The 25,745-nt window shown below is 40.9% G+C and overlaps 1 protein-coding gene and 1 long non-coding RNA gene across 2 annotated transcripts in view; one reads left to right on the top strand and one right to left on the bottom strand.

Moving 5' to 3' along the window:
- Nucleotides 1-9,792: 9,792 nt before the first annotated feature.
- The window catches only part of ST8SIA3 (ST8 alpha-N-acetyl-neuraminide alpha-2,8-sialyltransferase 3), a 34,846-nt gene continuing 18,893 nt past the window's right edge, over nucleotides 9,793-25,745 (top strand). Inside the window, exons 1-2 of the mRNA XM_032212567.1 lie at nucleotides 9,793-9,971; nucleotides 14,900-15,025. Of these exons, the coding sequence (XP_032068458.1) occupies nucleotides 9,793-9,971; nucleotides 14,900-15,025 (305 nt within the window). The remainder of the gene's footprint in view (nucleotides 9,972-14,899; nucleotides 15,026-25,745) is intronic.
- LOC116505370 overlaps nucleotides 22,900-25,745 on the bottom strand; it is a 29,122-nt gene continuing 26,276 nt past the window's right edge. Inside the window, exon 3 of the long non-coding RNA XR_004254930.1 lies at nucleotides 22,900-23,294. This is a non-coding gene — a long non-coding RNA (uncharacterized LOC116505370). The remainder of the gene's footprint in view (nucleotides 23,295-25,745) is intronic.

Raw genomic sequence — 25,745 nt, 5'->3', positions numbered from 1 at the left:
TAAAACCGATCTCCAAATTACAGACGGGCTGCCATCTGGATGGGGTTCACCATTGGATTCAGTAGATTTTTTGTTGCTTTTTAACTATGTTGTATTGAATAAGATGGAAATGACTCTGGTTCACCCATGATTATATAGATTATATCTGTCACCTCATCCAAGAATTAGGATCTCAGATTAGGAGATTAGGATATTGCCTGCTTATTTCCCTAACCTCAGTAAATATATTTAATAGATAAAGTGGCCATAGACAGCCTAAAATTCAGATATTTTTTTCCTCTACCGCTCTCAGAATCTCCTGCCATAAACCATGCTTATTAGGGCAATGGGAGTTGGTCAACAGCCAAAACATCTGTGCTCTTGCAGATGGTCTTAAAACTGCTAAAAAGCCATTTTCGTCATGTTTTGGCAAGAGGAAGTGCTGCATGATCAAATGGTATCAAATGGTTAATCAAAGCTTTAATCTAAGATTAAATTCCAGCCCATTTAGTAGATGCACATCCTGATCAGATGGATGTTCTGTCTTTCTCTCTCTTTCTTTTTTTACAAAAAAATAAATCTCTCAAAGTCGTCATGGTATTTTCAAAACCTAGAATAGTTGAAGAGCTTAAACAGTTCTACTTTTGTGCCATTCACAAATACTGCTTCTTTACATATCTTTTTTAAAAAGCATGTATTCATTTTATTTTATTTTAGTTCGTCAAGCATGGATTAGATAACAGATATAAGTATAGACTTGATTATGAATACATGAAATGAATACAAATACAAGAGAATATTAGAACAGGGACGGTAGGCACGCTGGTGCACTTATGCACACCCCTTAAAGACCTCTTAGGAATGGGGTAAGGTCAACAGTAGATCTAAGGTTAAAGTTTTGGGGGTTTGGGGAAGAAACCACAGTGTCAGGTAGTGCATTCCAGGCATTGACAACTCTGTTACTGAAGTCGTATTTTCTGTAATCAAGTTTGGAGCGGTTTACCATAAGTTTGTATCTATTGTGTGCTCGTGTGTTGTTGTGGTTGAAGCTGTAGTAGTCATTGGCAGGTAGGACCTTGTAGCAAATAATTTTATGTACTACACTTAGGTCAGATCGAAGGCGGTGAAGTTCTAAACTGTCTAAGCCCAAAATTTCAAGTCTGATGGCATAAGGGATTCTGTTGCGAGCAGAGGAGTGGAGGACTCTTCTCGTGAAATATCTCTGGACTCTGGACTGTATTAATGTCTGATGTGCAGTGCGTGTTCCAGACAGATGAGCTGTATTCAAGAATTGGTCTAGCAAAAGTTTTGTATTCCCTAGTTTGCAGTCCAATATTACCGTAGAAGACGCTTCGCACAATTAGGTTAAAAAGTCTTAATGCCTTTTTGGCAATGCTGTTGCAGTGAGCTCTGGCATTTAGATCATTTGCGATCCTTTCTTTCGTGGGTTCAACAATTTGCTTTTTCTGCATAAAATTCAGTTACAGGATTAAAGCCCCAATGCTCCTCGTCAAGCCACCCATTTTAAATGAGTGGTTCGACCCTAATTTTGTTGAGAGTACTTTGAGATAAACAAAAGAAACTGTTATTCTATAGTCTACAATAAACCTCTTTGTGACTCCGCAATGTATTTTGCACCTTTAATACTTTTGCCATGGATGTTGTGCTAGTTGTAAACTGTCCCCAGATCTGGGCTATATATATATTTTCTATGTTGTCTGGATCAGATATAATTGCCACTTTTCACTGCCATTCTATTAATATTTGCATACAAGAAGTGAGCTCTTATTAATTTAGAGGGCTTTGATCATGCATGCACATGATTGAATTACCTGGTTATTTCCATATTAAAAGCCTCCGTGTTGCTGAACAATTGCTTTACTATACCTGTCCAAAGCATGACTAAACCTGGATGATCCATTCCATTGTAGTGTGGAGGTGGGTTTTTTCCCCCCTAAATATTTCTGCTTTCTTTCTTATGGTGAAAGAAAAGGAAACCAGGGGGATGGAATAAAATAAGTAATTTAGCACCACAGCCACCTTCCCTGGGGTGGCTAAATAAGGGGTAATTCCGCTCTTGTGCCCCAGCTGAGCTAAGCAGGGAAGCAATCAAATTGGCTGAGCCTATGGGTCTTTTTTTTAATGGCACATTCTAAGTCGTCAGTATGAAGTTCTCCTTTCAAAAGCTCTACTGCTCTTGTCCATATCCCACTGTGGCTGCAATCACATTTTACAACCAGAAGAGGGAAAAAAAAGTTCCATGAATCATGTCTGAAAGAACCCAGGAGGACAGCATTCAAGACAGTGGAATGCAGAATTTAACAGCTCCGTGGTCCTGGGGCTTCCCTCCTCAAACAGGACGATCCAAAAAAATAAAAGGACAAAGAGAGAGACCTGAGCCACTGCGGAAATTCTCTTAACTTGTGGCAATTGTCCATATGACCTTGAAAAGCTTTTTTTTTTCCTTCGGTGTTCAAACCAGCGCAGCATATTGGAACATCTTGGAAATGTCCTGCTCTTGTGTAGCTCTACAGGAAGAGAGTTTGTCTGACATGGGAAGCCACTTATGGTGAATTAACTTTGGGAAGCTGGTTTACAGGTTGTCAGAAGAAGTGCGACAGCGGTATGATTGCTTGCCCTCCAGAATGCCTTGGAACAGGCTGTTTTGCTAGTACCTGGGCTAGGCCCAGATTATTTCTTTTTCGTTACATGACAGAGGAAGAAAGGTGTGCCCTCCATGATTTATCTCATCCAATCTTCCATTTGAAGGAGAAAACCTGGCCAGGCATGGGCTTTTTACAGGTGAGCAAGCACTGTGGGAAGAGCAGCGATGAGCTGGATCAATTAAAGCCACTTTGGTGGGACCACAAATACTGTGTCAAGTCTTCTCCTGTTTTCTACTTGACTTGTGACACGCCACATTGGATTCATTCATAACTTTCACTTGAACTCTAGCAACTCTATTCAGGAAAGTGCACTGAGGAAACAAATTGTCCTACAGAGGTCATTGAAAACATTTTGATTACTTTGGTATAGAACAGAATAGAATTCTTTATTGGCCAAGTGTGATTGGACACACAAGGAATTTGTCTTTGGTGCTTAAGTTCACAGGGTACATAAAAAGACAAGATACATTCGTCATGAATCACAAGGTACAGCACTTAAAGATCGTCATAGGGTACAAATAAACAATCCAATCCTACTAGGAAATAATCAATATAAATCATAAGGATACAAGCAACAAAGTTACAGTCCTGCAGTCATAAGTGATAGGAGGAGATGGGTGATAGGAACGATGAAAAGACTAATAGTAATAGTAATGCAGCCTTAGCAAATTGTTTGACAGTGATGAGAGAATTATTTGTTTAGCAGAGTGATGTCGTTTGGGAAAAAGCTGTTCTTGTGTCTAGTTGTTCTCGTGACCCGACAAATGCGCGAACGACAAAAGCGCGGCAACAAAACCGTGGCGCTAAAACCGCGATGTCAAAAGCGCGCCGACAACAGCGCGCCGACAAAGGCACACCGACAGAAGCGCGATTTAAGTTAAGGTAAGGTTTAGGGTTAGGTTTAGGGTTAGGTTTAGGGTTAGGTTTAGGGTTAGGTTTAGGGTTAGGTTTAGGGTTAGGTTTAGGGTTAGGGTTACAGCGCGCTTCTGTCGGCGCGCTGTTGTCGGCGCGCTTCAGCGCTCATTCGTCGACGCGGTTTTGTCGGCGCGGTTTTGTTGTTTGCACATTTGTGGTGGAACCAGTTGTTCTGGTGTGCAGTGCTCTATAGCATCATTTTGAGGGTCTGTAGGGGGTCTTTAAATATTTTCACAGCCCTCTTTTTGACTTGTGCAGTGTGCAGGTCCTCGAGGGAAGGCAGGCTGGCAGTAATTGTTTTTTCTGCAGTTCTAATTACCCACTGAAGTCTGTGTCGGTCTTGCATTGCCTCATCCAGATTAGATTCCAGACCTGGTTTATGTATATATAGATTTAGATAAATTGGGTTTCTTCTCTGAGCAGTTTGGTTGGGCAAAATACTTCATACGGCAAAAGTGCTCTTCATTTCCATCTGATTCAGACTTCTCAAGGTACTTCGAGACGCTCTCTCTAATATTATCCACAAGATATTTCTACGGTGAAGAGAAGCTTCTTCCAACTACTGGAAGTGCTGTTGGAGGCTGTCAAAAGGGCAAAAATCAAAACAATGTGCATTGCTCTTTAGGAGTAGGAGAACAAATTGCATCTTGAAGCCCTTCAATGAAGAGTTTCACATGAAGCATCATTGAAGCAAAACATCTTTTTGAAGCTTTGCACAACTCAGATCAACCAGAGCTTCCACTGTCCATAAATCAGTAGAATAGAATAGAATAGAATAGAACAGAACAGAACAGCACAGCACAGCACAGCACAGCACAGCACAGCACAGCACAGCACAGCATAGCATAGCATAGCATAGCATAGCATAGCATAGCATAGCAAAGCATCATAGCATGATGGCCATACATTAAAATGAAATTTCATTGCATATAGCTCTCAAAGACACACCCCCTCCAATATACACTACATAAACATGACAAAAAATATTAAAAAATACAAAATTATGCATATATCTACAGATATTATATGACACAGCAAAACAACACAGTCTAGTCCAGATGTTTAAATGTACATGGCGAAAAAAATGAATCTTGCGAGTTTACCAGATGGATGGCATAGGGAACAAAGCAGTTGCAGAATCTGGTAATCCTGCTAGAAATACTTCAAAACCTCCTACCAGAGGGAACAACAGAAATAGACCATGAAGTGGGTGTGTGGGGTCTCTAACAATGCTTAGAGTTCTAAGCACATAGCCCTTATAAGCATATAAGTTTCAGCGAGGTCTCACTCGCCATCCTCAGGCTGGTGTTTTTGGCACCAGGTCTTATTTTTGGGGTGTGTGTCTTCCACTGACTCATCTTGTGGCAACAGCACCAACGGCACCACCCAGCAGGAGTCCACTGCTGGGCCACTTCTGCAGCTGCTTGTTGCTGCTCGCGCGTGTCATCCCTGACATCCTTTTCACCATCAGAGGCCTTCCGGAGAGGCCTCTGCAACCAATAACAGAGCTCCGTATCTAAAATTCTATGTTTCCTATTAGAATTCAGATATTAAAGTGGCACGTAGATAACTTTTGCTTCATCATTTTTGCCTATTTCAAGCAAGTTATAGGCAATTCTCAGAATATTTGTTGAGCAACCATTCTAAGTCATAACAGCATATGATGTACCCGTGGTTCGCCCATGAGGCCAATGTTGAGAAAAGACATGGACACGAGCTTTCTCGGGATGAGGCGACCCAGATTGGGGTCTGGGAGCCCCTTTTATTGAGATAGGACAAAGGCAGGAGGAGCAATCAGCATGTGATTTAAGGCAGCCTGTCAAACTACAATTGCTAATATACTGCTCAGGGAAGTTCTGTCTATATATGGTCATATCCTGGTCAGGATGTTTTATCTTTTGGGACTTGTTTTTTCCTGTGTGGTTCAGCGTGGCTGCGCATGCCCTGTTATGCACTGGGCCATGGGTGACCACCACACCTACACAAGGAGTTATATGACAACAACAGCACTGAAAAAAATAACTTACAGCAGCTCCTCACACCTATGACAGCATTCCTGTGCTCACATGATCAAAATTTGGGCACTCGTCAACCAGGATATGTTTATGACAGTTGCAGCATCCCCAGGGTTATGCGATCACCGTTTGTGACCTTCTCAGACAGCTTTCGACAAGAAAAGTCAATGGAGAAAGCCAGATTTGCTTAACAACCACATGATTCACTTAAAAACTGCTGTGATTTTCTTACGAACTATGGCAAAAAGGTTATAAAATAGAGTGTGACTCAGCTGACAACTTCCTTGCTTGGCAAAGGAAATTCTGGTCGCAGTTATGCCTGTAAGTTGACTAACCTGTACAGTGTTTGATGGGTTATATAGCTTCCCTTGGTTTATCTAGACCAGTGTTTCTCAACCTTGGCAACTTGAAGCTGGGAATTCTGGGAGTTGAAGTCCGGACATCTTCAAGTTGCCAAGGTTGAGAAACACTAATCTAGAACTTATTTTAGCTATTTAGACCAGGGGTCTCCAACCTTGACAACTTTAAGCCTGGCAGATTTCAATTCCCAGAATTCCCCACCCAGAAATGTATATGAATATTAGAACTATATAAGTTGGATAATTGCTTTGTATGTGATGTAAGAGGTAAAAATCATTTTTGAATATATATTAGTAAGGTAGCAATCTAATGTATATTATTATTATAATTACATACCATATTTTTCGGAGTATAAAATGCACCAAAGTATAAGACACACCAAGATTTTGAAGAGGCAAATTAAAAAAAAGTTTCTGCACTCTGCAGACCTCCCAAAAAGGGCCTGTTTTTTGCAAAAGCAGGTCAGTTTTTTTGTCAAAAAGGGCTTGCATAGCCTTTAGGAGGCTTATAGAGTGCTCATGAGGCTGGGGGGCAAAAACGAGCAAAAAATGGCCCATTTTTCACTCATTTTTGCCCTTCCCAGCCCCCAGGAGCACTCTGGAAGCCTCCTAAAGGCTATGCATGGCCATTTTTGTAAAGAGGGTGTGGTTTTGGGAGGCCAAAAATGCTGTATTCAGTGTATAAGGCGCACCCAGATTTTCACCCTCTTTTTTGAGGGAAAAAGATGCTTCTTATACTCCAAAAAATACTGTAGGTTGAAAAATAGTTTGTAAATTAGATAAACAGAATTTATATAAGGGTGTTATTAAATATATATAAAAATGTGATTAACAGTGAAAATCTAGGATTAAGTAATTTGAGATTAGACAAAGAAAGAACATATTTTAATGAAAATAAAGAGTATTAATAGCAGAATCATAAGGATTGAAGGGTTGGGAAAATATTAAATATGTAAAAAATGTGATTAACAACAAATATACATTAAATGCTTGAAGGATCATGATGGATGTTAGAAGTGCATATTGAAATATTGAATAGGGAAAAAAGGAAGGACCACATCTTTGAATATTAGAATGATAGGGGAAGGGGGAAGAAAGGACTAAAATAGAGGTAGAAATAAGAGGGGGGAAATAGTAAAAACAGATATTAAGATGATACAACATATGGCAGAACTGTGAGAAGGTTTAGAATTGGAGGATGGTAGCGGACGTTATGTGTTGGTAAAACTAAAAATGAAAATGAAATGTAGTTATTACAAATAATACTGTTATGTTTATTTGTGTTGAACTGTATGACACTCAGGAATCAAACCATTACGCAATGAGATATATAAAAATAAAAAAAATTGAAAAGAAAAAAAGTCGCCAAGGTTGGAGACCCCTGATTTAGACTCTATACAAGCTGTCCCTGATCATGAACAATCCACAACACAGTAACGTGTTGTGGCTCTCTAAGCACAGTGAGAGCCACATGTGGCTCTCTAAGCACAGTTTCCTATGCTTAGACCTCACTTGATCTTCTACTCTCCCAGCCACTTGTTCTTTCCTGGATCTCCTTCCTCTCTGGCTCCTCCCTCCCTCCCCTTGCTGCAGACCTAAATGCCAAGAAGACTCTTTTTTTTTTGTCTTCCTAAGACTGTGTTTCTCAACCTTGGCAACTTGAAGATGTCCGGACTTCAACTCCTAGAATTCCCCAGCCAGCGAATGCCTCGGATGTTATTTCTTCTCTGCTGCAAAGGGCTCTCAAAACAAAATATTTTCTCTTGAGAACCAAGGACATTCTCATACCTGGTCGGAGAAAGGTGGAGTGATGCTACCCAGCTGCCAGCCCGCACTGTGATTGGATTATGTGACTGATTGTTTTTAGAAAGTAGAAAAACTTTTAATTAGGTGAAGACCATGGGAGACTTCAGAGTCAGTTTTCACCAAATATGTGCCAATATGATATTTCCAATAAAGTTATTCTTTGAGGAATCCACCTGCCTTGGAGTTTTGCTTACTCTGACAGTGACATTTTGTAAGCAGAATTTTTTTTTTCAAGAAAGCTATTGCTCTCTGGAGCTTTTTTTCCTTAACCAGAGATATTTGTGGTCCTGCTCTCCTATGGCCAAACCTCAAATGGGACAATAAGTGTCTCTCCAAAGTTTTCTAGGACATGGCTCCAATTTTGGATAGTCTTCATCATCATCCATCATCCATGTCCATCATCATTATCTATCTATCTATCTATCTATCTATCTATCTATCTATCTATCTATCTATCTATCTATCTATCTATCTATCTATCTAGATTCTGGAGTTTCCTGCACAAAAAAAAGCAGCATTCTCTTCTTCCTTTCAGGATCCTTTCTTTTTAAACAACCCTCCCACTGCTATTTCAAAGCTGTTGTTTCCATACTGCATTATTATTATGGGTGATCACACAGTCAGTCTGATGTTTAGACTGGATTTGGCATTTTTGAATTCTTCCCATGATCTGGGATAGGCAGATGTTGACATTCGTTCCAAGCAAAGCTGCCTTTTGCAATTGACCGATGGTGATTTGGTCAATAGTATTCAAATGATGCTCCAAATGTTTTGGGATGGCACCCAAGGCACCTATTGCTATTGGCACTGCCTTTGCTTTCTTTTGCCACACTTGTTCCATCTCTGTTTGTAGGTCTTTGTATTTTGTTTATTTTCTACACTTCTTTCTCTTTTCTGCTGTCTCCAGGTAGGGCCAAATTTCATAATATTGATATTAAATTAGGCTCCTGGTTTGAGTTCCGAGCGTGGCAATTTGGTTGCAAATGTTTCATCGCCATTCAAGGAGACATGATGTTAAATATTACATATCTAGAATTAGGTTCACAATCTAATTGTTGAAACTTAATAACTCAAGTCCTAGCCAAGAACCTAAGACATATTAAAGTAGCATCTGAGAATACAGACCATTCCAAGCAAAGATGTTTGTTCGTTCATTCATTTTTGGTAGAATTAGGGTGCTCTGGTACAATAAGTTCAAAATTTCCAAATCTTAAGGGAATCCTTTATTTATTGCCCCAAGAGCTCCATTACAATTGGTGATGTAACAGGATATTTCTTTTTCCATAAGCATTCCACTTTGATCTGCAAGTCCCTACACTTTGCAAATTTGCCCCCTAATTACTTTTCCTCTATCCCATCATCACCTGGTATAGCAACATCAGTGAACCAGACATTCTTCTTTTCAGTCACTTTTATATTAGGCATGTTATAAACAAGGTCTGTTTGAATGTTAAAGTCCCCTAAGTTCACAACTCACTCTTTGCCAAAATCTTCTCAATTTGTTGATTCCGGTAGTTCTTAATACATTTAAATCCAAACCTCTGGCAAACTTTCCAATGAATAATTTTAGCAATTCAGACATGACGTTGCTTGTGGTCAGCTTGTGGAATTTTGCTACAGCCGCTGATCAAGCGTAATTTATTTTTTCTGCTACAAAGGCAATGTTTACCGTTTGTTACATGATGAATTTCGCTGTCCGGCAGCAATTAGTCTGCAGAGCTTGTTCTTGAGCCGCTAAATATAAAGCCTTCAGTTTCTTTCTTGAACAATCCTTATCTTAACCAGCATTATTTCATGATGATTATTATTTGCCTGAGCTCATGTGCATCTGTGTGCCAGTACACTGTGCATTAATCCTTTAGTTGCATGTGTTTTTCCCTCCCCCTCCTTAGCTCTTAGCCATATCGAGACACACACACACTCAAGCACACACACGCATCAGCTCCATCCATCCCTCCTTTCTGGGTGTGTTAACTCCAATGTAGCTCTCACAACCCAGGGTATATCTCTCTTTTCCCCCCTTCTCTCTCCCTCCCCCCTCCCGCCCTAGGTATGCGAAGCTGCAAGATGGTCAGAGTGGTAAGTGTTCTGGGGCTAGTGATGGTCAGCGTGGCTCTCTTGATTTTGTCCTTGATCAGCTACGTGTCCCTGAAAAAAGACAATATCTTCACCACTCCCAAATATGCCAACACGGGAGTGCCGAGAATGTACATGCTCCATGCCGGATTTAGGTGAGTGCTTGTCAAATCATACATAGATTGCCTTCCCTTCCCTTCCCCCCTCCCCCTTCCCCGAGGAAAGGCATGCTGGCGAGGTGGGTAGAGGGTATGCAGGCTGAGGAAGAAGCGAGGAGGAGGAGGGGAGAGGGGAATATTATTATTATTGAATCCACGCTCCGGGATACCCGCTACCCCTTTTTTTCTGGCTTTTGTGCCAACCGTACAATACAACCCCCCCCCCTTCTTTAAAATTGCTTTGTGTGGAAATCGATCGGGGCGCGCTGCTTTGAGCTTTTGCATCAGTGGCCGGCGGGGGTAGGGGGATGGGGTAGGGTAAGGTGTGTATGTGTGAGGTGGGGGTGTTAGACATATAATATGATGGGCAGCTGACGGTTTGGCCGGTTCATGTATATTCCGGACGGAGGAAGGACTAATGGCGCAGGCGCCTTGTTTCTTCGGCCGTGGAGGGGGAAGACGACCCCGGTGTGTGTGTCTGTGTGTCTGTGTCTGTCTGTCTGTGTGTGTCTGTGTGTGTGTCTGTGTCCCTCCGGCGCTGGGGAATCGCAGATACGCAGTGTTTAAATGAGAAAGGAAGGAAGGGAAAGCGATGGGGGGTGGGTGTGTGATTCTCTAATCTCCCTCGCAATTCCTCCTCTCCCATCTGCCTTCCCTGCAACTCCGGTCCGGTGTGGGCTCTCCTATCCAACCGAGGCAGGAGACAAACGAAGGGGGTTCCTTTGTTTGACTTTTCCTTCCCCATCGCCGGGCTTCCCCCGGTGTTTTGGTTCCCCCGTTGAAAGCCGGGGGAGCAGCCAAAGGCCAGAAAATGAGGAGGGGAAGGGGGAGGGGGAAGGGGGGTTCCAGCCAAGGCGTGAGCCGGAAGTGGTGGGAATAATTAAAAGCTTCTTCATTCTTCGCCGCCTTTGGGAGCCCAAAGACAAATAGATCCTTAGACTGGGGCAGTTTGGGAGGATTTCTCGGCCAATGGAACGAACACACACAAACACACACACACACACACACACACGCTCGTTGTGGGGGGATCGTCTTTGTAATTTATGGCTGGGAAGAGTTAAAATTGGGCAGAGGTGCCGAAAGCGGAAGGCGGCAACCCTCGCGGCTGGATAGCGAGGCCACTGTCCATGGTGCTGATCGCGCCTCCGCTTTCTGCTCTTCAGACTCCTGGCCATCTGGCATTAGTTCTGAAGGCTCCGGGTTTAAAACATTCCATATGAATATTGTTCCCAGTGGTTCAAAGGCATCCCAAGGAATGAAAGATGCCACCTATTAGTAAGCTTACTCTGCCGATCAGAGTAAACAATACCAAGCTTACAAGGGTCCTTTTTATTTTTATGGAATCTGCTGGAAAACTGCTTCTCTGTTCTGTGAGCTTAACGTTGACTTAGCATATATCATATAAAAGCCATTCCGTAGTCATTCTTAACCATTGGTTTATTGTAGCATCCTTTTCCAAGCTAGTGGTTCCTAAATATGTAGCAACTCCCAACTTGGGAAGCCTGGCTTGTATATTTTCTGTGCAGAGCATTCCTTGTCATAGAGACTCACCAGAAATATCTGATCAGGTTTCTACACATAGATAGAAGAGGGGTGACCCATTACATGTTCATGTAATAGACCTCCTGGCTATGGAAAGAATATATAGTTATATATAATGTGGCAGGTAACCATCTCCTTAACGAAAGAAAGCTCACTACGCTTAAGGTCTGTCTGCTTACTGTCTAATAGCTGGTACCATCAAGAACTTGATTCTCTGGTTTAACTGAAATCCAAATTACGAAGACTGCTTCTTGCAATTTAGCATATGGTCTGTTGCCATTTGAGTGCATTTGTTCAGATCATGGGACAAGGGAAAATAATTTTATTCCAACTTCTAATGGCATTGCTATGGAGAGGTTACCATATATGTAAACTGGTATTTTAAAGGTTATTGACACAACCATGATAGATAAATGAATAAATTAGAAAATTATATGCAGACTAGAGGATGTTTTAGATTAAGAGGAGGAAACATGCGAGCCACCACATATTTGAACTACATTTAACAGATTGTCTAGGCTTCTAGGAGTTGTGATTCAGTAAAAAATTGAAGTCTATATTTTGCCCACCCTTTTTTTTAAAGGAAATTTTGAAATTCTCAAGTAACTCATCAGATATGATTATTGCATAAATTTGTGGACTTACTAAAATATTTGCACGTGGGACTGTTATGTATTATTATATATTAGGACTAATATCCCATATATCTTACCAAAGTACTCATATCATTTTCAGTTGGAAGTCAATCCTAATCACATTCAGATGTTTAGGGAAAGTAACTCTGGAACCAAACTTTATTTTCAATATATTGTTGATTCATAAATTAAATTCATTTTTGACAGGTTTTTATTCATGTTTTTATTTTTCTGGTTGCTACCGTCATATTATAAAGGCAAGTGATCCTATGAATAGTCATTTTGTTTACATTTCATGAAAATTTAGTAAAGTATTCCACTGAAATCAAAGAATTTTGCACAACCTTTAGAAAAGTTATAATTTTTATAAGCTTGAACCATTTTTTGGAAACTGCTGTGTAAATATCATCCAACAACAGAGAAATTCTGTGTTCCTGAATCTGGAAGGTACCAGAAATTGGGGATTATATTTCTCACAATCTCTACTTTCTGCTATAGAATAATGGAAATTGTAGCTCAATATCACAGAATTTGAGCCTGCTATTTGGAACGTTTTTGTTCCCCCACTTAGTTGCTTGGTAGCTTCATTTTTCCCCTTCCCTCTTGATTTTCCAAGGGCTCCTCTCAGCTTAAACCCTTGTTTATCTTTGGACAATGACTTAACATCTATAATTTTTGGTATAGTGAGATGCATGTTTCCCCTTTTCCTAAGGATAACTTCACAAATGCTTTCAGTTTAGACGCATACAAGTCAACATTCAAATAACTGACGATGTGATTAATCTCTGCAACAGAGAGGATCTCAGAAACATAATCTTGCAAGGAAGGGAACAAACCAGACAGTGAAATGAAAGACACAATGAGGTGCTGTTAAACAAAAAAAGAGCCTGGAAGTAGGGAACATACAGTTAGAGAGCAGATACTCATGGAAAACTAGATGGAAGAAATATTGGATCTTTGAAAAGAGAGATTAGCTTAGAGAAGAGGAAGAACAGGTCAAAAGTGCAGCACTGTAGAAGTCATTTGTGATAGATGATAGAGAGATGATAGATAGATAGACATAAACTTTTAAAGTCTAGCCTCTATGGACTCATATAGTTGTCTCTCTTCCAAGTACTAACCAACTTGGCTCTTTGGAGATCAATAAAGTTTGGTTAAGTGCTGTGGAATACTCAGAATCATGAAGTATCCATATTACAGGAAAAGAAAACCTTCGAAACATATCCAGGTGAGGGTGTCAGTTATTTCAGGAATTAGGAACTGAATTGCTAAACTATTCCGATTTCATTTTCCAATTAATCATAGCATACAATTTTTATAGTTAACGCAACCTAATTGTTATATATTTCCTGACAGCTGGGCTGTAAGAAGATCATATTTGGAATACAGATAGTCTTCAACTTAAAACAATTCATTTAGTGATCATTTGAAATTACAACAGCACTGAAAAAAGTGACTTACAATCGTTTTTCACACTTACAATCATTAGAGCATTCCCCACAGTCACATGATCAAAATTCTGACGATTGGCAACCAACACATATTTATCACATTTGCAGCATCCTTGGATCACATGATCCCCTTTTTTTGCCTTTCTCACACGCAAAGTTGGAGAGGGAAGCCAGATTCCCTTAACAACCATATCTCTAATTTAACAACTGCAGTGATTCACTTGATCGTGGCAAGAAAGGTTGTAAAATGAGGCAAAATTCACTTAACAGCTGTCTTGCTTAGCAACAGAAATTTGGGGCTCAGTTGTGGTTTTAAGTGGTTTCCTGCCTAAGCAGGAGTTTGGACGAGAAGACCTCCAAGGTCCCTTCTAACTCTGTTATTCTGTCCTGGTTTCTGTCCTGGTTTCTGTCCTGTCCTGTCCTATTCTATTCTCTATTCTATTCTCTATTCTATTATATTCTCTATTCTATTATATTCTCTATTATATTCTCTATTTTATTCTCTTCTCTATTCTCTTCTTTCTCTTCTTTCTCTTCTCTATTCTATTCTCTAGTCTCTTCCTTCTCTTCTCTTCTTTATTCTATTCTATTCTCTATTCCAGTGGTGGGATCCAAATAATTTAACAACCGGTTCTCTGCCCTAATGACCAGCATGGTATGTGGGGCTTGGTGGTCATGTGACTGGGTGGGAATGGCCAACTCAACATCACTCACATTGATGGGCACTTCGCCTTAGCTGTTACAATGTAATAAGGGTTAACCAGAGAGGCAGTTTCTGTAAGCAGGGCGATAAAGATGAGGCTAGAAACAACATCAGAATGTTTCCTTCCTGCCTTCCTTACAGGATTAGCCCTGTAAAGTGGAAAAAAAACAAAATGAGATTTCTTCCAACAACCGGTTCTCCCAACTGCTTAGAAAGTTACCAACCAGTTCTCCCGAATAGGTGCGAACTGGCTGAATCCCACCACTGCTCTATTCTCTTCTTTCTCTTCTCTTCTCTTCTCTTCTCCCATTCTATTCTATTCTAAAGTCGAGGACTACCTGTGCTTTCCTCTGGGAAATGAAGACCTTCCTCCCTATAGAAAAATAGCTTTTCTAACAGCCTGTTCATATGAAAAGAGAAACAGTAATTCCCACCCATCTAAACATGCTTAGATGTTGAGAGTCATACACCAGAGAATGTCTTCTTCTAATGGACAATGGTGATTAGGATGAGTAGAAATGATAACATCCTTAATTTGCCCCTTGATATCAAGGAACATTTTCACTGATTGCATAAATGTGGGGTCTGTTTCAGGTCACAGTTTGCTCTGAAGTTCCTTGATCCTTCCTTTGTACCCAACACAAACTCCTTGAATCAGGAGGTGCAGGACAACAAGTCACCCAAATGGACATTCAACAGAACGGCATTCTTACAACAAAGGTGAGGGGGGGAAAAGTGAAAAGTGATGCTAGGATCAGGATGATTCTAGATTTGGGGTACATCCACCCTAAGGCTAGTTTTTAAGCACGGCCACATGGCAACAGACAATTGTGCCCTTGAACGTTGTCAAAAGATATCCAAGTTCTGTTTCAGTGTCCTGGGGAATAATTATCCCAAATATCGAGATGCTTTCTATGTCCGTGTGTATGAAACTCATTTGCCACCAGGTATTTTGATTGTCTCTCAAGTCATTTGAGGCTGAGAGAGGAAAGGATCATTTGGGGACATTGAATTGGATTTCTTGCTGTTTTAAATTATATAAACTAAGCCAAGGTGTGCTAATAAGGAATGAGGTTGTAATTTCTCCTGCCAAGAGTATATAAGATACAGTGCAAAGAAACCTCAAAGAAATGGTATAGTGGGCTAATGTTATTCTTTTTTTAGCACTTTTGCTCCCTGTACATTCAAAATAGGTCAGGTTATACCAAGACGCTAAACCAGGGGTGGTGAACGATGGCTCTTTTATGACTCGTGGACTTCAACCCCCAGAATTTCTGGCTCAGGAATTCTGGGAGTTGAAGTCCACAAGTCATAAAGGGGCCATCTTTCACCACCTCTGCTCTAAACCAATGGAGACTTCTGCTTTAAGCTTGCTATTCTGTCCCAGGATGGTATTAACATATACTGTACATTAACTGCATCCATGAAGACATAAAGACTACCAAATAGAGTGAAACAACTGCAAGACAATTAAAGAATGAATGCAATATAACTATAATTTAATTGAAGAGTAATATAGAAATAACTGTAAGGGACACGGTGGCTCAGTGGCTAAGACACTAAGTTTGTCGATAGAAAGGTCGGCAGTTCGGCAGTTTGAATCCCTAGCACCGTGTAATGGAGTGAGCTCCCATTACTTGTCCCAGCTTCTGCCAACCCAGCAGTTCGAAAGCATGTAAAAAGGCAAGTAGAAAAATAGGAACCACCTTTGGTGGGAAGGTAACAGCACTCCGTGCGCCTTAGGACTTTAGTCATGCCATCTAAATGACCATGGAGATGTCTTCAGACAGCACTGGCTCTTCGGCTTTGAAACAGAGATGAGCACTGCCCCCTAGAGTTGGGAATGCCTAGGACATATGTGCAAGGGAAACCTTTACCTTTACATTATATTATAGCCATGATGGCGAACCTATGGCACGTGTGCCTCAGGTGGCACACAGAGCCATTTGTCAGGACATGCGAGGCTTGCCCTGTGAGCTGGCCAGTGTGCATGCGGACGCTGGCCAGCTGACTTCGGCCTTCTTTTCAGGCCATTTTTCGCCCTCCGGAGGCTTCAGGAGCCCTCAGAAGGCTTCCCTGAAGGCTCCAGAGAAACACTACGAGCAAACCGGAAGTCCGTTGCTGAACCTCCGGTTTGCCCATAGGGGTGGTTTTTCATGCTCTGGAGGTTTCAGGGAAGCTGAAGCCTCCTGAAGCCCCCTCGGGGGGGGGCAGGGGAAACTGTTTTCACTCTCCCCAGACTCCTATAAAGCCTCTGGAGCCTGGGGAGGATGAAAAAAGCCCACCAAAAATGTGGGGAGCGCTGGTCGTGCACACATGCACACTGGGATCATGTGCAAAGCATTATGGGTGTGGCATGCCTGCGCATGACCCCCCTGTGCTCCCCCCGCTTTTGGTACGCGAGCCAAAAACGGTTTGCCATCACTGAACTATAGCAATAAAAAATGAAATTGCATGCTTCCTCCATGTCAGGTCCATAATTCCTGGAGAATTAATTTGCCTTAATGAAGTCTCTGCTGCTATAAACCAAATATACTAACTTGCCAAAGCAGCCAGAAGGCTACTGAGTCTGAATTATATTTATTGAAATTTATCTGTTTCAGAATGAAGTGGTTGAAAGGGAAACTCAGTTTAGCCTTTAGGGCTGGAATTGTGTAAGAAGCAGTAGTACAGAGTACTGTTTCTTAATCTTAACAACTTTAAGATATGTGGACTTCAACTCCCAGAATTCTCCAGCTAGCATGCAGACTGGGGAATTCTGGGAGTGGAAGTTCGTATATCTTAAAGCTGCCAAGGTTGAGAGACATTGGTCTGGAAGATTGGCATAACTTACCTCCTTCTCCACAGCTTCCCACCACGATCACCACCACCAATGTTTCTGCTAGTATGACTATGTAGCTGCTCAAACTGATGGTGGCAGACTCTGGGGTTAACTGGTAGGACTCCTTGCTAATGGAAGTATTTCTCAATCTAATCTATTTTAGCCACTTTATTGTTCAGCTCAAATGGCACTGTAAAAAAAATGATCAACTTTCTTGGTATAATCCAGGGTAATCCTCAAACTACAGCCCGCGGGCCAGATATGGCCATTAATCTGGCCCTTGCAGGGCCACAAGGCTGCCCCGCTCTCATTGCTCCATCTTCCCACCAGTCCTGTCCCGCCTTCTGGAGGCCGAGGAGGCCAAAAACGGATGCACGGAAGTCTCAGGAGGCCAAAAACAGGCCCGTTTTTGAACTCCCCAGCCTCCAGAGAGAGAGTGTAAGAGAAGGACACACACACACACACACACACACGCAGAAAGAGAGAGAGAGAGAGGGAGGGAGGGAGGGAGAGAGAGAGAGAGAGAAGTCCCTCACACATACCCTAAGGCCGCCTCATCCCTTCACTAACCTGCTTTCCACCTCCAGGAACATAACAAATTTAAGTTTAATTTGTGTGTATTATTTAATGGACTGCTAAATTGGCCATGCCCACACATTCACAGGACCACCTAGCCATGCCCACCCAGCTGGTCTGGTGTCCCCCAACAGTCTGTTTAAAATGTTTGAGGACGCCCGGTATAATCAGTGTTTAAAGATTCTACTTGTAATAAATCCTGGTTAGCTTTGACTGTAAAATCAGTGGCTCCCAAATATTCTTTAGCTGTCAATATCATGAGGAGAATCTTTTTTTTTTCAAAGAAGAGAGGGAATATGGGAAATATGAGCCATCCCTTCGCAGTCTATTCATTCTTTAAATCTCTGTAATAATGTGTTAATCATTAGCTAAACAGAGAGTCAAGATTACAGCTACCCATGTTGAGGGAAATATATGGATTCCCACCTAACCAGAAATTACCTATGTTGTTCAACTAATCAAGCTGTTTCAATATTGCACTGTTCTAAATACAATTTTGGAGTGATGGAGATGGGAATCAAATCAAATAAAACGGAATGGAAATAGCTTCAGTTCTGGGTAAGAAGAGTAGATATGTTAGCAGTTGATTTGATTACATTTTATTCGGCATTGCACAGAAGAGTAGCTAGATGGTGGATTACATAGCTTTAAAAGTTGGAATGGAAAACAAATACAATGGAATTTGGGTGAGACATGTTATCAACTCAGGTCCCATTCTAATATTCTTTATAGGACAGACACAAACACAATATAAAATTTCATTAAAGGAGCAACAGTCCATTCAGCTTCAATTTCATTATAGAATTTCTCCATCAAGAGGGTCACAATGCCATATTATTTCCAGGGAACTGTACCACAACTTTCTTTATACCGTTATATCAAGAACAGATTTTTAAAAAGAAGAAGAAATATCACTTCCTATCAAGAATATTAATTTCATTATGAATAATTTAAGTCGTGTTCTATGTGTAACAGAGAAAAAATATACACCATTCTTAGTTTGTATTCAACAAATTTCCTAAATATGCAATGCATTTTATATTATATTACTCTTAAAATAAATCTTTCTCCATTTTTTCCTCATAATTACCCAAAAGGAAGATTCCTATCTTCCTATCAAGAATATTAATTTCATTATAAATAATTTAAGTTGTGTAACAGAGAAAAAATATACGCCATTCTTAGTTTGTATTCAACAAATTTCCTAAATATGCAATGCAGTTTATATTATATTACTCTTAAAATAAATCTCTCTCCATTTTTTTCCTCATAATTACCCAAAAGGAAGATAACTGTACTTAAAATAACCTATTCCCAAATGAATATTAAGCAGAAAAAAACAAATAATCTGTCTCTGTTACTGTGCTATTAAAACTGAGCTATCTTTCCATTTTAAAACTAATTCATTTGGAAGTAAGATTGGATTGCCTTGTCAGATAAATACAGTATTTTACTTTTACAGATAAAGCTGAAAAATTTGGCTTTCAAATACAAATGCGGTTATATCAAATTCAGTATGTTTGGTATATGTTCATACTTAATGTGTGTGTGTGTAATTTGTGATTTGTAATTTACAATAACATTATTAGCATAGTATATGTCAACGTAGCTTGATATAGTGGTTAAAACAGGGGTGGGCTTCAAAATTTTTAGCAAGGGGTTCTCTGCCTGGTTGCTGGGTGGGCATGGCCATGATGGGCATGGCCTAGTCAGTCTCCTGTACCATGGTGGAGAGAAGTGTTTTGCCCTCCCAGGGCTCTAGAGGCTTTTCTCAAACCTCCAGGAGGGCAAAAACCATCTCCCCAGGCTCCAGAGGCCCTCTGGAGGTCTGCTTCTGGTCTTCCCGAACTTCTGGTAGGCCTGGTTTTCATCCTCCCTGAGCCTCTGGGCATGCCTTGTTCTTACCTGCATCCAAAACGGGCCATCTGGGGACTCCTGGCAGTGGCGGGGTGGGGAGGATGGGGCCAGCCAGGAGTGGGATTTGGGGTTTCTCTGAACTGCACAGAATCTTAGCTAAAGGTTCTCCTGAACCCCTGTGAACCCCTAGCAGCCCACCCCTGGGTTAGAATGTTGGCCAACAAACCAGACTATGCATTCTAATCCTCTTAAGTAGGAAAGTCAGCTGAGTAAGTTTGGAACGGTCCCTCTCCCTTAGCCCAACTCACCTTTCAGGGATGTTGTTGTGGAGGGGGGGGGAAGGAGGAGGAAGAAATATTAGATATGTTCATTACCTTGAGTTACTTATAAAATAATAAGGATGTAGTAAATATCTAATAAATAAATAAATCACAGTTATGTGTTCTGAATGATTTTCAGAATTCTCTTCCAGAAATTTGCTGCCAGTCCTAGGTTCCTAAGTACTTGTTTATCTGATGCTAACTCCTGTGGACTGACAAGGGGCCCATTTCCTAGCCTTCCATCATTTCCTTGGCTATTTTTGTTCCTACCCTGCCAACAATCTTAATAGCTGTGAAATTGAAAGTATGTCATTGTTCATTGGGGGGAAAACCAACAACAACCAACTACTTAATAGCTGGCCATCAATATCCCGATCAACAAATTAAACACACACACACACACACAAAACCAGGCATCACATAAATACTCAACATAGAATAGCCCATAAGTACACATTCCGGCATTGTGTCATGGAGACTGCCTGGAAAAATCTCTTCACTTTTTTGGGCAAGGTATTTTCAGAAATGGTTTTCCATTGTCTGTTTCCAAGAGTTGACCCTAATCCTAAGCTTAGACCTAACCCTACGCCTAACCCAAGATCTGAGAGAGAGAGTGACTGGCTCAAGCCAACCTGGTTGGTTTTGTGCCTAAGATTGACTAGAACTTACAATCTCCTGGCTTCCAGCCTAGTGCCTTAGCCACTAGACCAGAGGTCGGCAACCTTAAACACACAAAGGTCCTAACCAGAAGCCCCTGTTCAATTCTGGAGCTGATCAGAAGTCTGGTTCCCCCACCATAGAGTCTCCTCCTAGCATGGCATCCTTTTTCCTCTACCTGTCCTAACCGAAAGCCCTATGAATTATGGAGCCAACCAGAAAATCTACCCCTTGCTATATAGTATTTTCCTAGTATGCCTTGCTTCTCCTCCCCCCCACCCCAAACCAGAAGCTCCTCTCAAAATTTTGGTGCCAACAGGTGACAGGGAGCCACAGCAGAGGGATGAAAGAGCTACTTGCGGCTCCAGAGCTGCAGATTGCTGATCCCTGCACTAGACCAAGCTAGCTTTCTAAAAGGGAAGTGTAGGAAGGAGGCACTGGCAAATCATTTTAGAAAAAACTTGTGTAGAAAAGGCAAGGGATTTCTCCAGAGAGTCTCCAAAAATAGGAGAGAGAGGAGGGAGGGAGGGAGGGAGGGAGGGAGAGAGAGAGAGAGAGAGAGAGAGAAAAGAAGAAGAAGAAGAAGAAGAAGAAGAAGAAGAAGAAGAAGAAGAAGAAGAAGAAGAAGAAGAGGAAGAAGAAGATTGTTAATATAATTATAATTATTTCTGAGCCATGGACTTCTATCTGGAACCACATCTATAATGTAAGATAGTCTTGAATTAGTAATCAGAAAGAGGTGCAAGAGGAGGGATTGCACAGACCTTTCTTGATATTTCTTCATTCCACCCCATCCAAATATTTTTCCCACTGATTATTATTTTCCCCCACCCTGGGAAAAACTCTGTGATATCAACACTAAAGGTCCAGCAAAATTAAAAATAAAACTCTTACATCTTTGTGCACAATCTCCAACATTGCTTGAGAATGATACGTTTTTAATGTCTCATATAGATTTCCTTTTTAAAAAATGGGGATAGCTTTTTGTAATACTCAGTCTGTGTTTTACCATCATTCTACATATGTTGTTTTGCCATACTCCATGCTATGGTGGAAGACAACTCAAAACATGGGCAACCCCTGCCTTCCACACATGCACAAAAGGCACCTCAAGACACAAGGAAAGACGTCTTGGATGTTACAGGAGAAATGGAAGAATCTACACTAATACAGATTTTAAGAATAATTTAGTCAGATATACATATATTTTCTATCACACAGCTACATTTCTATACTCCAAGGTCGGCACAACTTTTAATGGACCAACAGACTCATGATTTTTGATAACTATTAGGGCATCCACTGAAGGTGAGATAAGACCAAGATATGAATGAAAACAGGACAGAAATAAAAAATAACAGAGTTGGAAGGGACTTTGGAGATTTTCTAGTCCAACCAGTGGTGGGTTCCTACTGGTTCGGACCAGTTTGGCCAAACCAAACCAGTCTGTAGTGGTTTGGACCAGCTTGGCCAAACCAAACCAGTAGTGGTTTGGTGGTCCGGGTCACTGGAACCAGCAGCGACCCAGACCTGCCACACCCACAAATCGGTTCTCCCGGCAGCACTGTAGTCACTGCCATCTTGTTTTTTACTTCTGTGCATGCACAGAGCAATTTGTATTGCTCTGTGCATGTGCCCGCAGCGCACATCAAGCATACAGTGCGCCCATGAGCAAACTGGCAGTAGTGACTGCCACAACCCACCCCTTGAATCCAACCCCTTGCTTGAGCAGGATAACGTATACCATTCTGGAGGAATGGCTGTCCAATTTCTACTCAAAAACCTTGAGTGTTGGAGAACCCACAACTTCTGGAGACAAGCCATTCCACAGGTTAATTGCTCTCACAGATAGGAAATGTCTCCTTAATTCTAGATTAGATCTCTCTTTGATCCAACCTAGAAATAGGGAGATATTTACTATTTCAATTCAATATTCCTATATAGAAAAAACCTACATATTTCAATACTTACAATTTGAATACTAAATTCAAATTGGGTGCATTAAACACAATAATACAGCTATGGTGCTACCATATCTAGTGCTTCTTTTACTTCTCAATGAAGAACTACATATACTGTAGTGTAGCACTACACTACACTACTACTACATTAGTTCCTCTTTAAAAATTGTATCTCTTTATCTCATTAAAAAGCAATGTGGTCTCAGCTTTTGGAAAGGTTCTTGAGCCACATTGCAGAATTTTGGAAATGGAACAAGCCAGGGGTGAAATTCCACAAGTTCTGGAGAACCGGTAGCAGAAATTTTGAGTAATTCAGAGAACCAGCAAATACCACCTCTGACTGGCTCTCGAGTGGGGTGGGAATGGGGATTTTGCAGGCTCCTTCCCCTACTACACCCACCAAGTCATGCCCACAGAACCGGTAGTAAAAAAAATTGAATTTCACCATTGGAACAAGCTGTTCACTTCAATATCAAAAAGAAGATGAATATAGCAAATAACTATTTATATCAAAACCAAGTTGTTTATTTATGATGAGCAAATGCAAACTCTAATGGCATTTTTATTAACCTTGTTTACTTTAGGGAAAAATTTAATATTCTCAATGTTCCCCAAATAGAATATTAAAGAGTTTTGTGTCTGCAAAAGATAGACACATAAATATTGCTCAAGAGGCCAAGTTATTGTTCTGAAAAGTCTCACTCCAGGACTTCAGCTCCATTACTCTTCAAGCCATTTAAAGCTGAAGGTCTGCACAAGCCAGAAGGAATTCCTTTTTCCAAATTCTTTCTTGCCTCCTGAAACAGAAGATATTATTATTTTATTGAAAAGGTTTTCTCAAAATTGTGTAGCAATCAAATTGCAGTTCCAATCAAAACTACATTTCATTCACCGTCCAGCAGAGTTTGAAAATTACATTGGCTTCTTGATTACAGGGTAAAGTGGTCTTGCTGTATGCTAGGCATGAAGAAAAGTGTTTCTTAAAGTAAATACTATAACATCCTAGTTATAATGTTATTGTAAAAGAAATTGTGGAAACAGTACTTTTAATCTAACTTGGACCACATTCCATAATTCATCCCCTCCAATCAATTGTTTGCAAGTATGGACATCAATAATCCTTCTTCACAATCCAGAAAATACTTGGAACAGGTGAATTATCCATTCTTCTATCCTTATATGTGAATAGGATCAATGATGGGATTCAAATAATTTAACAACCAGTTCTCTGCCCTAATGACCAGCTGGGTGGGCGTAGCCATGGTGGTCATTCAGTCTCCTGCACCCCTCTGGGAGCAAAAACGGGCTGCATTCCCCATTTTGGGCCTGGTAGGCCTCCCTACATTTACCTGGGAGCCAAAATGGGGCACGTGAGGACATCTGGAAGAGATGGGGCAGTAAGGGGAAGGGCCAGCGAGCAATTTAACAACCGGTTCACCTGAATTGGCCCGAACCAGCTGAATCCCTCCACTGAATAGGATGTCTATTCCTTATTCTGTGACTTATAGAACAGAGCATCTTCCAAATAATTATCTGTACCTGGATTCAGTCTAGTGAAATCAATTTATTAAAGTTGGTACAACTTTCTGTAGTTAAGTTGTATAAGCAAACATGATTGGATTCAATCTGATGACTGGTAAAATATGCATGTAACATTTCATCAAAAGCCAATTTTTAAACTATAAAGAAACAACAACATATTCAGTTGCCTTTAAAGGAGCAATGTTAAAATACAAGTAGCCTTTAACTTTGGACTATATCCTGACCCCAGCATTTCTATTGCTAAGTGAGACAATTGTTAAGTGAGTTTTGCCGTTTTACAACCTTTCTTGCCACAATCGGTCAGTCAATCTCTGCCGTTGTTAAATGCATCACTTGGCGGTGAAGCAAATATAGATTCCCCCATTGACTCTGCTTCTCAGAAGAGGGTGGGGAAGGTAACAAGTGAGGATCAGATGACCTCCCAGCTATCATGAATACATGTCAGTTCCCAAGCATCTGAATTTTGATCACATGACTGTAGGGATGCTGCAAATGTTGTAGGTGTGAAAAATGTGTGCAAGTCATTTTTTCAGTGCTGTTGTAACTTTGAATGGTCACTAAACAAATGGTTGTAAATTGAGGATTATGTATAATAGCAATAGCACTTAGATTTAGCTACCTCTTTACAGTGCTTTACAGCCCTCTCTAATCAGTTTACAGGGTCAGCCTATTGCCCCCAACAATCTGAATCCCCGTTTTATCAACCTCAGAAGGATGGAAGGCTGAGTCAACCTTGAGCCTGGTGAGATTCGAACTGTCAAACTGCAGGGAGCTCATAGCCAGCCGAAGTTTTTTTTATGTTGCCTTGTTACATTTGTGTTGCAATTGTGCTGATTAATAAATAAAGGGAGACTAGTATAGATCTATTTCAAGCTATTTAGCTCTCATCAGCTAGCCATACCTATACTGGGAATCGAACCTGGGCTGTATTACATATTAGGCAGTTGTAACAAGGCAACATAAAAAAATGGCTTTCTGCCTGGATGGCTCCCAGAGTGAGCCGATAGACAGAAAAGGGAAGCAGTATGCTCCCTCCCATATTTGGGCATACCAGGGGTTGTGACACAGTACATACCTATTTCCCTGGCTTAGTTAATAAAGGAGGAGAGCCTGTGGCTTAGTGGCTAATATAACTCCCTAATATGTAATACAGCCCAGATTCAAATCCCAGTAAGGGTATGGCTAGCTGATGAGAGCTAAATAGCTTGAAATAGATCTATACTAGTCTCCCTTTATTTATTTATCAGAACAATTGCAAAACACACACACACACACACACACACACACACACACACACACGAGTTTCTCTCTATCTCCAATCCTTGACTGCATAACAGAGTTCTACAACTCTAGTTAAATCCTCACTCCAACCCCTGGCTCAAGCATTCCAGGCAAATGGCTGTCCAGTATCTTCTTAATAACCTCCAATGAAACCAGATATTATATTTAAAGAATCCTTTGCCACACAGTATCTATGGAGATTCTGTCATCCAGCTCATGGTTGTCGCAAAGGTGCTTTTTCAAGAGGCAACTCCACTTTCTAGAAAGTTTGGGACTTCATCCCACCGGCTATGTTATTTTTGCCCTGACATGTCTTCATATTATTGACCTAGAGAAATACTCTGCTTCAATGGCCCTCCAACCTTTTGGGCACCAGGTTTTGCAGAGGGCAGTTTTGCCACAGACCTATGGGGACATAGTTTCAT

Source organism: Thamnophis elegans, chromosome 3, assembly GCF_009769535.1.
Source record: "Thamnophis elegans isolate rThaEle1 chromosome 3, rThaEle1.pri, whole genome shotgun sequence".
In the NCBI taxonomy this organism is placed as follows: Eukaryota; Metazoa; Chordata; class Lepidosauria; order Squamata; family Colubridae; genus Thamnophis; species Thamnophis elegans.
Note: the sequence above shows the minus strand (reverse complement) of the source record. Positions and strands in the feature narration are given on the sequence as shown.